Raw genomic sequence first — 11,691 nt, forward strand, 5'->3', positions numbered from 1 at the left:
ACAAAAATAAATTTCTCTCGAGTTCAGCCTCTCATCTGATTTTTCTTTGAATGGATAACACCATGTGTAATAAGAAACAAAGTGTAGTACTTAGTATGGAGGGATCCACTGATCAACCGCTCTTCCGATCGAAAATTCCCGCATTAAAAAATCTACCCTGCCTTGGAGGGGGATGCATTTTAGTTTGTCTCAGAATAACGCTTTTCACCGCGGGCTCAATGATCGTAATTTGTAAACATGGCGTAAGGGAAACACTTACAAAATTGCATGCCATTGCAATTATTTTAGGTCAACAATGGACTGAAAATCTCACTTTTTTACTAAAATGAGGTCCTGAAATCTCATGGAATATGGGATAGGCTGCATTTAAGCGATGAAGAAATCACAAGGTAGGTATCGGAAACATATTTGATGAATGCTCCCAGTCTTTATTGATTTGAACCCGGTCTTTGAATGCAACGGGGTTTTTCCTGTTAAATACCCTTTTTCACTTTCGGAAGATTTTGCACTTTCCACTGCACCTTCCTCTATAGCAAATTTACCTGAAAATCATCTCGAGATAAGTTTATTCTGTTTGGCTAAACGAATGGTTGATATGCGCATTGTTTGAGTGGTAATGTTAAAATATTACTTCTTCCGTCGCAACTACGTGTATAATGTTAAGTAACTTCCAAGGACAGTCATCACCTTGTAAAGGTATTTTAGTTTCACTCTACTTGCATCGCATTTCTACTAAACTATCAAGAAGTAAACTAGACTGCTTGATGACCACTAGGATTTAAGGACAATTCAGACATTTATACTACACTGTTATCTTCCAGTGAAAAAATCAACAATTACCCGTATATGGTCTCTCGGTTACTTCAGTGCACTCACCTTAGTATATAAGTTAATTTACTTTTGGTAACTTTATTGTTGGATCAATATTTTATTTATTTCAAGTCTCTTTCTTTCTGTCGCAATGTTTTACTTTACTTAACTCGATAATCTTACTGTAAAGGAAAACAGTTTTTTAGTGACTCTCCAACTCACGTGGAAAATAAATGTTTTTTTGTTTCGTAATAAGAACTAAGTGATTTGAAAGAAAAATCTATCACTTTGTAAGGTATCATCAAGAAATATATCAAAGCTAATTTGAAAAGTATTCTCAATCAGAATTTAGCTATTAATCCATGGTGCTGCAATTGGATTGGTTCTTGAAGGAAAAAAAAAACTGTTTTCAGCACAGTTTTACTGAGCAGTAAGAGGACATAATGGAGGTGTTGTAATAAGTGCATGCTATCCTTCAGTGTGATGTATTCTACAACATGATACTTTGACTCACGCTCTTCCAGTCTCTACACTTAAGAACGTAAGTGGATACTAACAAACTTTGAGGAAACCTGAGGATAACCTATAATGGTTTAGCATCGCCATCCAGAAGAATTAGCAGTACAGTCTGATTGCTTTCATGATAAGGAAACTGGAATAGATCAACTGCCAGGCTTTACTAGACTTCCGAGCATTAGCCCTTCGTCATTCGCTCTGACAAAGGGCTAACGCTCGAAACACAGCTTTTTTACTCTTTACGGAGGCCAATTTACAATTTCAACTTAGTTGATATTACCAGATTACCATGTTACCCCAACCGATACAGCACCACAGTTTCTTTAGAGACTTACTCCCTTTACTGGACTTTGCCTTCCTTTCAGGTGATGTCTGTGAAGTTGTGTTGTGTTTCCTGCATAAGATCAATTCTTTTGTTGTTATTTTAGTGGCAGATTTCGTCATTGGACGAGACACTGTTTTGGCAGAATTAGAACCATTGAGTGATCTGTTAGGCTCCCTTGTTCACAAGGCACAGTTTGGTCCCAAGAATTTGGTCGGCCATGTGTGGGACAAAACCAGAGAACATGGTGTGAAAAAGTTGTTTAACACATTGAAAGAGAGAGTGCAAGAGAATACTAAGTCAATTCCAATTGAGTACACGTGTGTGGATGTATCATTTGATGCAATTGTGCTTGGTACAAGTATAGGAGTGATCTTCTTGTACGATCGGACCTGTAGGAAGCTCTCAAGGTTGCCATCGGAGGTTAGTTTACTATGTTGTATTTGTTTTCCCCTAAATTTCACCAGGTTTTCATGACAATTTGCTGCTATCTAATGAACAATGTACAGGAATAGTCTTATTTAAAGAGATGAACCAGGACAGTAAAGATTCCTTCCCATAGGAACACAACACAATTACCTGCCGGGTGGAACCTGGACATTTCTATGCTTAGTCCAGGGCTGTGACCACCTAGCAAACACGTCTTCTTCCATATAACAGAAAGGGTTTCTAATAATCAATCTTTTGCAACTTTTCAGGTCACTCATGAACCAGCCAGATGTATAAAGCTCTTACCTACACACAGTTATACAGCCGTGGGATTCAACAGTGGTTTAGTGACAATTTTCGCATTTGTTCTGGCATCACAAGGGTTTGGAAAGGTAATTTTTATCATTGAAACAAAAAAAAACTTGGCCTCTTACCAGGTTTAAGTCGCAAAGTAACCCCTCATTTTTCATTGGATAGGGTGCTTATTTACCTCTACTTTGGTTCCACAATTGAAAATGATGGTTTGTTTTCAATGATTTCTCTTTTCTATTCACATTCTTTGTAAGTCAATTGATTCAAATGAATGTATTGAATTTATACTCCAATGTTCCTGCACAGCCTCAGACACTGCTTGTAAGCGGAGCCCATAACAGTCCAGTGACCTGCCTGGAGTGGTCCCCTGATGGTGAGCTGCTCTACACTGGAGATGCATTGGGCACAGTTTTTGTTACAGTTTCCAACTTCCACAAGGTAATTTGATGCTCAGAGGTAAAAGCAGTTGAAGTCTGGGTAAGAAAGAGTTTGGCATCCATGCCACAGAGAATGTTTTAATTAGAGAAAATAATTGATGAATGGAAAAGTTGACTTTCAGACTAGTGGCTTACTCTTTGGGCCCTTATGTATGTGTTCTAGAAGGTGATTAGACTCTCAATTCTTGTTGGTGATATTTTTATAGATGGGTTGTGGGAGATAGAGTGACCCTTGGGGGTGTGGTATGTATCTTTGGTTGGATTAAACTAATGGTTTCTTTCTCTCTTTACCAGGGTTTGACCCAGACAGCCATGATGTTCCAGGAAGCATCTCCCATTGTTCAGTTGTCATATTCATGGGAAGCCCTTTTAATTTCATCTGAGAAAAGAACAGTTTTATGGAATTTTAGCAATGAACAGATTACTCAGATTGGGCAGAAGGAAAGGAAAAGGTAATTAAAGTACATTATTTTGTAAGAGTGAATGATTTATTGATATATCCTAATTGTAGATTCCTTAAAAAAATATTGCAGTTATGGGATCAGGCAGTGCCAGTTAAATGACTTTAAACCAAAGTTATCATTACTAGTAAATCAAGATAACTTGGTTTTATAAAGTGATCCAAAATGAAACACAACGAATATATGAAATTCATATATCTGAACTGCGGTTATAGAAACATATTTGTGCACGATCCTCCCAGCAAAGAGCACTGTTTAAGCAATCAGACCCGAATTAATTTGATGACCTGCTCCCAGTTGTTGGCTTGTTAGCTCAATTGGTAGAGCGCTGCACTAGTATCACAGAGGTCAGTGGTTCAAATCCCGTACAGGCCTGGATTTTTTCAGGTCTGATTTTCACTACTGCTTAAATAGTGCTCTTTACTGCAAGGACCGTGCACAAATATGATCCAAAATTATTGATATATAGTTATAAAATTAATGTAAATTAGCCATGGTAAAAAATTTTGAAAGCTGATGTTCTCAGGTTTAGCCCCTCATCAGAGTAGAGTAGACAACTATATTTATACAGGATAGCCCCTTCAGTGTGGTAAACACTGGTATCAACAGGGGTCCTGTTACTCACCCATCCCATACCCACCCATCCCATCCCAGGGGAGGACATCCATCACACAGTAATCTCGTGCGTGGGAAATGAACGTCTTCTGCCCCTAACCCTGCAGGAGATGGGACCTCCATTTATTCATCCCTATCCGAGAAGACTAGAATATCTAACCATTTCTTGATGTTTTAGAAAGGTAGCATATTCCTCTCAATTATTTTAAGACCCTGAGCATTGGTCAGGCCGGGAATCGAACCCTCGACCTCCTGCACAACAGTCTAGCACTCTATCCATTGAGCTAACTGGGAGGGAGTTAGCTCATTCTGAGTTCATTCTGACACTCTTACTTGCTCTAAGGAAAGGCTAATGCTCAAAATGTCAGCATTAAAAATCTTTGTTATGACCAATTTACATCTTAATCAACTCAGTTGATAAAACTAAATTATCCTGTTACCCTCATCAATGCAGCATCTCAGTTTCTTCAGAATCTTACCTCCTTCATACATGTGTACAACTAGCAAAGATTTGATTTTGCTAAAATGATACTTTATACTGTGATTGGTCCAGAAAACTGCCAACTTCCCCTCACATACCCAATCAGATTTGAAACTAAAACTAATTGCTGAGGGAGGTTAGTTTCTAAAGAAACTGTGTCTGTGTCAATGGGGGAGTGTTACTAAGAGGGCAATTATGGTTTTATCAACTGATTTGATAATGTAAATTAGCTGCCACCTGAGATTTTCAAAGTTGGTGTTTCGAGCGTTACCTCTTGGTCAGATGAATGTGCATCTTTAAACTAATTAGGACTCATTCACTCCTGTTTTGAATTGTTTCCCTGTGTTTTAGGCAGTTTGCCTGTTTCCTTCTCTCAGTTCCCATGATTATTTCCTTCTGATATGTTCCTCTGGTCTGATAAGCTGTTGTGATAACTTCAGTTTTTTGTTTTAAGACACTCATTCCAAATACACTCTTAATGTTTGGAAAGAGTTTTCTAAACCAGTCAAAGAATGTTGCTCAACCAATGTTATTTGGACCTTTGCACAAGCACTCAAGAATGCACATGCACCAACATGTAGTTAGCATATTAGCACTTGCGCATACCACCCACATACAACTGAAAACGTTACGTATTTGAATAATTAAACTTTGGACGCAAACTAAATGTTTAACAAGAACATGTTGTGAAGCAAGGAGAATGCAATCCTGTATGAGTGTCCAAACCCATATAAAAATTTGCTTTTAAAAGCTCAGTACTTACTCTGTTTTTAGTCCTGGACGATTTGGAGCCCTGTTTTACCCTCCGGCTAAAGGAACTGCAGATGGCAAGTCCAAGGGATCGCTTGAAATCTACACCTCACGGCCAGGGTTGCGACTATGGACAGCTGATGTCAATGGCAAGGTTTCTGCAACGCTTATGTACAAGGGCTTGACGAACGAAAACCCTCCCGGTATTACCACATTAGATCCCCCACCTCCCTGTTTAACAAAACTCCCTAAGGATTCTCAAGTGCAGTTTGGCCCCCTGAGGCTCTATCACGGGCAATTCTTTGTCACATGGGATGTTTCTCGCCTTTGGGTCCTGGATACGTCCCCTTGTGCTCTCGTGGGTTACCATGGTAACTTAGGAGATATTGTGGACGTCAGTACGGTGGGGCATGAGATCTACGTTTTGCAGCGGGGAGGGGAGAGGCTATTGATGAAGTTGTCACTGATTCCCAAACTGGCCAACCCTTTGTTGGATGTCGTAGCGCTGTTGGAGCGAAGCCTTAAGGAAGACGAAGAGGATGGTGCAAAGCCTCACCTTGAATCAACCGTTCAACACAAGGAGCTCAAATCAGCCGAGGAAATCCCGGATGGGGTTTGTATCTGGTTTCGTTTCTGTTCCCCACTTGAGTTAACTACCCACAAAGTTTCAACTGTTGCATTTTGAAGTTACGCCACGTGTTTTTTTATTGTTCTTACCCTTTTTTCTGGTTCCAATTTGATTTCTTCTGTTTTAGGAAAAAGTTTCAAAGCTTCCCTTGTGTGAAACCGAACCATCGATAGCAGAAATAGAAGCAGAAACTGAATCAGCTGCACCACAACCTGACCCTTTCAAAAAATACCAAGAGATAAGACATCAAGATTTTGGGGAAATTGTGTTCCGGAAAAACAAAAAATCCAAGAAGAAGGCCAACAAAGGTATCTTTCAAAAATATCTGCATCGCCAATTTATTGAAATGAAAGAGTACGAGGTGGCTGCAGCGCGCCAGTGGGATTACTAGGCTGACTAAAGGAAATTTAGTGGAGTCGTACCTTAGGTACTGACGAGGAGAGTTTGTTTAATAATCAAGAGCTTCCTTAGTTGATCATTTTTTTAAAATTCTTATGACTTTTTGTTTTTGATTCAGTAGTGATACAGCAAGGAGAAATTAGATACCAGTCATTCTTAAAAGATAAAGGGTTAAAGAACGTCAATATTCTTGGATGACGTCATCGAGTACCGTGCTTGTGTAATCTTCTTCTTTGATTTCTAGGCGCTGACCCTTCGCAAAGAACAGCGGATCAGGCTCACGGTGACATCGAAGATCAACTAGCTGAAAATAACACACTAAGCGAACACCCTGACTTACCTCTCCCCCCTGACCCAGAACAGAACCGCAGTGCTGTTGTTCACCCTCCTGACCCTGCGTTAAATAGATATTCAAACATCTCGTCAGATTTCGACTCTGGTGATCGGCTGAGTGGAGAAAACCAAGACTCAGAGGGAGAGGACGGGGATACTTGTACTTCGCCTCATTTGATGGTTGTTCACGTTACCAAGGAAGGGGCGCAGGAAAAACACGAAGTCCATGATGACGTCAGCTACTCGTCGTGCGTTACAAAAGAAGACGTAAGAAGTCAAAACGACAGCGTGACCATTCAGGATAGTTGTGTGACTGAGGGTGAACTTGCTGTTGATTTCGAGGGGAACGTGACATCATTAGAAAATGCAGACACGTGTGGTACCTCTCTATCATCTGCTAACATATCCGACGAAACGCTCTCGCCTGACAACAGTTTATGTATGGATTCTGTATCTCTATCGACGAGTACGATGGTTGAAGACGGTGCTGTTATTGAAGACTCCACACTGAGCCCAGAGGACTCGCTCAGCGCTGATTACTTGCAGGACATATACTCCAATACACCTGTCAATTTTTCTGACGCAACGTTTTCGGATGCTTCTGTTGAGAAATCCTCACGCTCTAAAACCCGGCTCGGAAACACTTCCGGCCTCGGATCCGCTTCGTCGCTGAAAGAAGGAAGTGATGTTCCGATGGATTCCGAAGGTACCCCTCCTGTGTACCTTGACTCCGAGGGGGCCGAAGAGCTCAGCGACACTGCCTCTTGGTCCCTTTATCTCTCGAGAAGGACCATGAGTGATGCCGAAATAGTGAACCACGAGGATGCACCAGTTCTTGAAGGATCCTTTTCCTCCACTGGTTCTGGCTCCTCGCTGTCAAAGTCTCCTGGATCCACCAAAGAAGGTCTACGCCTTCTCGCAGACAGCTGGGCGGACTACACCCCTCCAGGGCAGGGCTACGTACAGTTTGTAGCTGTTTCAGATACTCACATTTGGTGCATAACCACCCACGAAAACATCTTTTACTGCCCTACTCACTACTCTGTTGTGAATTGGACTCAGCTCGGTGGCTCGGCAACAATGATAGCCGTCAACAACACCGGTGATGTCATTTGGAGCGTTGATCGTAGGAATTATGCGAATGCGCGTTTTGGGGTCAGCAAGAATCACTTGACTGGCAAGAAGTGGCAGCCAGTAGAGAAGGAAATGCGCTATGTGGCTGTGGACGAAACAGCAGTTTGGGGAATAAAGGTTAGTTCATTGGATATGTTTGGGAGATGCACTGGTCTTATCGTTAGTTTGCTGGTTGGTCTATAGATGGAGAGGTCTGGGTTCGAGAGCTGGCCGGGTTGTTGTGTAGAGTTCTTGGGCAAAACACTTTACTCTCACAGTGCCTCTCTATTCCCGGGAGTAGGAATGGGTACCAGAAAATTGTCCGGGAAACCTGATGAAATGCTGAGTAATTTATCTAGTAGGGGACAACCTTGTCTTATGGTAAATTTACCTGCCTATGGCAAATTGTTAAATGAATACATAAATAAATGACCTTGCGACGGACTGCATAGGTTTACCAGAACCTTTTTTAGGCTTATGATGCTCACGTAAAGTCTATTTTTTCTCATACTTTCCTAAAAATCGTGCATGAGAAATATTACGGCAAACTCTTTGTCACATAAGGTGCACCTATGATTGAGGGTGGCTGAGAACGGAGAATGTCATCATGGATTTCAGGTGATACCAAGCGCGCTATCCTTAGTGAAGATGAGATTCGCGCTTATTTACGTGGGAGGACGTTTCCATGTTTACATAACTCATCTATACAAGGTGCGGGTTGGGAGAATTCTCAAAAATTGAACACCTTTTCTCATTCCACCTTCCCATGTTCGAGTTTAGATGAGCCCTCTTATACATGGAAAATGTTCTCTGTGGTTTAGATCAAACTCTGGGACAGAAAATAAATTTCTTCCAATTTCAGTTGAACGGCGACGTTTTTGTGAGAACGAATGTCTCCAAGGAGTGTCCCACAGGAAAAGGATGGCGAACGATTCGAGTGGACTCAAGATTCACGCAAGTATCGTGTTTTGGTGGAGTGGCGTGGTTCTTGGACAGGGAAAACTTCATCCATGTCTACAAAGGTGCTGTACTAGAGAAATATCTCTGCTATGTCGAAAACAACTCTTCTTCAGCTGAAAAGAGTTTTTTAAACTAGGACCAGTTTGTTAGGGAACGACGAAGTAGGGTGCACATTTGTCGGAACGACACTGTTTATGATTTTCTCGAGCCTTGTGTCGTAAAGGGTTTGTTAGGAGTTCGTTAATAACGCCCAGAACAAATACTGTATCAAAACAAAACAAAACAAAAACAACCCCAGTAACTAAAACCTTAACCTGTATCATTTTGTCGTGATATTAGTGCAAAGGAGTGTCAAGCTGCACTCAATGTACAGTCCATCCCTTAAGTGAGGAAAAAGCAAAATGTAGTTCAAGTAGGAGCGCGTCCCTCTGTGCCTCTGTTTCACGACGGACAGAATTGCATGTTTATCAAACTTTAGCCAGAAGGACCCTCTCATCAAAGAAATAAGAGCCATTGTCAATGCGTCAAGAAGGGCTTACAATATATTGTTGCCCTCTCGGAGCAATAAAGAGCTCGCGTAGGTTGAAGACTAAGTACAAACATTAAAAGATGGGACATTCGGAAGGTGAAATAGTAAACAAAAGAAGAACCGGAGTGGACTGGGTAGAGAGGATGAACACTTATTTCAAATGGTTCCCCTAAAGATATAAGGCTAAGAGGCTTTCACTGTACCGTGAATAACGTTTTCTCGTATTTCCGCTAACCGCAGGAGACGTCCACTCAAATCCAGGCGGAAATGAAAACTGGGAGACACTAAATGGTAAGTTGAGATGATTCTGTGGGTAAAATATCAGTTTTGGAAAAAAATCCAACCAACAATTGTACGGACAAGTGTTAGTTTTGGTTTCATTCTTTCCCTCCCGGCTTTTTCATTTTATATACTGCCAATGTGTTTGTCTGTTTGTTTGGTTAGTTGTTTTTCTGACATTAATGCATTCAAATATTGTAAATGTTTGTAATAAGACTTTGACAAACTCACTCGCTAAGACTCGTGTTAACTATTCGCGGGCCAGGACAAATGTCATATTGTAACTGAGAAAGGTAAAGGTAAAGATTGATTATTTCAAAACGGCTATTTGATGAGGTCCTATAGGGAATTGTATATTCTCAGGTTTTCAAGCTGCCACTTAGTTTTTATTTGCCTACCTGTTACTTTCAGATGTTTCTGCTAAGTGGGTTTGCCTTGGAATACAAGGGGTAGCGTGGATTGTGGATACGAAAGGCTGCATTTGGTTCACTAACGTGACCAGTGAAAATCCAATGGGTGGCACTTGGTATCAGGTTTCCCTCGGCCAATACCTGATGCAAAACCGCACCTTACTTGAAACGCTCTGGTCCTGGGTTCTACGAGATGACGTCAAGCTTTTGACTGCGAGCCCTAAAGCAGGGGTCTGGTTATTAGGGAGTGTAGGCTCTCTGCAGGCCTCGCACGGTCACTTGCTAGGGGCTCGTTGGGATCCTGTGATACCACAAGGAATTGCTCAGTCTGTGTTCTGGTCCCACTTGTCTACGGGCTCATGCAAAGGTGACAAAGGTCACGTGTGGGCTTTACAACCCAATGGGGAGCTTATTTGCTTCCAATTGGGGAACCGTCCTGTTACTGTCGAACCACCTCGTGGCAAAGTTTTAAAGCTAATTTCAGCGTCGGGTTGTAGCCTGTGGGGCGTAACGCACAACTTCAAAGTCGTGCAACGCTCAGGAATCTCGGACGCATATCCACAAGGGGTAAGCTGGCTTGAATCGAGACTTTCTCTGTTCGGTGTTGGTAAAGTTTTGCACCTCAGCTGCGGAGCACTGAGCACCTGGGCTGTTGATGACGCAGGAAATGTCTTTTTACGGATAGGTAAGGAGGACTCTTCGGACCCATCTGTTACTCAGGCGTGGATCCCAGTCGAAGGTGCTCCTCTATGTGGCTGTCGATTCGCTAAGATCGCTGTAAGCCCGTCGGATCGCGTGGTCTGGGCGGTGGATGATCGGAACAATGTTTACGCGCGCCATAATGTCACACCAAGCTTCCCTATAGGTACTGCGTGGGAAGTTGTCCCCGGCACGGGTGTGCGAGACGTGGCCATCAGCGAACACATGGTCTGGGCGATTTGTCCCAACGGGGACATCGTGTGTCGGTACGGGGTCAGCGAAGACAACTGCTTGGGGCATTACTGGAAGAAAGTCCCTGGGAATTTTGAGCTTATCTCGGTGACTCCCGATGATGAACTCTGGGCCATCGATCAGAACGGGCAGCTGTTTCTGCGCAAAACGCAGCATTTTTATGGTACCCAGTCTCCGTTTAGGCCACGAACATATAGCGCCATATTTTCTGGTGAAGAGGACTGGGAGTTTATATAATGTGTGTGAAATGTGATCAAGATGTAACGAATTCCTCAAGTTAAAAATTCGCGTTTTTATGCGAAATTATGACGTTAAAAAAAATTTTTAAATTATTTCATAGATTTCAGATTGTGTAGAATATAAAAAGCTACACAGAAATGTAAAATTTCACAGTTATAACCGTTAATTCAAATAGGTTTTTAGTGGAAACTTAGACTATCATTTTGTGATGAAGTGTTAATTCGAAGACTGCAATCAAATTTACTCAATTTTAAACAATCCAGTGTTAAACGTATTCAACTAAAGGTTCAATCAACCGTCATCTCCCTGGTAATAAAAGAAAACAAGTTACGACTGACGAGTAGCCACCCCTTTCGAGAACTGAACTGCTCTTCATTTCTTAAAAATAAATGGTGTTTGGAAATATCGTAGAAAGGTTTACATTGTGTTTCAAGAGATGTTACCATGTGAAATTTATCTTGAAGTAAATCTTTTTGATTAATTTTCTATGAAAAATCGATGTTTATTTTTTGTATCTCTTTGAACATGTGTTGTTTGTAGAAATAGTGTTAAAGGGCTAAGGTTGAAAACCTGCCGCAGTTTTGACATATTTGGGTTTTTTAGACGGTGCATTTAGCTTGTGAAACTGCTGCACTTGGAAATCTTCCTCGTGCCTCGTAGTCATTAAATTTGGTCAATTGTACCTCAGTTCTCTGGTGGGGTGGCAGTCCTTGTAT

General features: G+C 41.6%; 1 protein-coding gene across 4 annotated transcripts; it reads left to right on the plus strand.

The window, feature by feature from the left end:
• The first annotated feature begins 214 nt into the window (after positions 1 to 214).
• Positions 215 to 11,662, plus strand: LOC111338583 (tectonin beta-propeller repeat-containing protein 2). 4 transcript variants are annotated; one of them, XM_022945082.2, is made up of 11 exons: positions 215 to 389; positions 1,761 to 2,071; positions 2,347 to 2,469; positions 2,696 to 2,827; positions 3,121 to 3,278; positions 5,158 to 5,746; positions 5,889 to 6,069; positions 6,405 to 7,744; positions 8,469 to 8,628; positions 9,336 to 9,386; positions 9,786 to 11,662. In XM_022945082.2, the coding sequence occupies exons 1-11, from the start codon at positions 374 to 376 to the stop codon at positions 10,970 to 10,972; spliced, it is 4,248 nt and encodes a 1,415-aa protein (XP_022800817.2). In that variant the 5' UTR covers positions 215 to 373; the 3' UTR covers positions 10,973 to 11,662. The 4 variants fall into 4 exon arrangements, with proteins under 4 accessions (XP_022800817.2, XP_088619454.1, XP_088619452.1 ...); XM_088763328.1 differs by having other exon boundaries at positions 1,755 to 2,071; positions 9,786 to 11,489; XM_088763326.1 differs by lacking the exon at positions 215 to 389 and adding an exon at positions 528 to 696 and having other exon boundaries at positions 1,755 to 2,071; positions 9,786 to 11,489.
• The last annotated feature ends 29 nt before the right edge of the window (positions 11,663 to 11,691 follow it).

The sequence above is a fragment of the Stylophora pistillata genome, chromosome 6 (genome assembly GCF_964205215.1).
Source record: "Stylophora pistillata chromosome 6, jaStyPist1.2, whole genome shotgun sequence".
NCBI lineage: Eukaryota > Metazoa > Cnidaria > Anthozoa > Scleractinia > Pocilloporidae > Stylophora > Stylophora pistillata.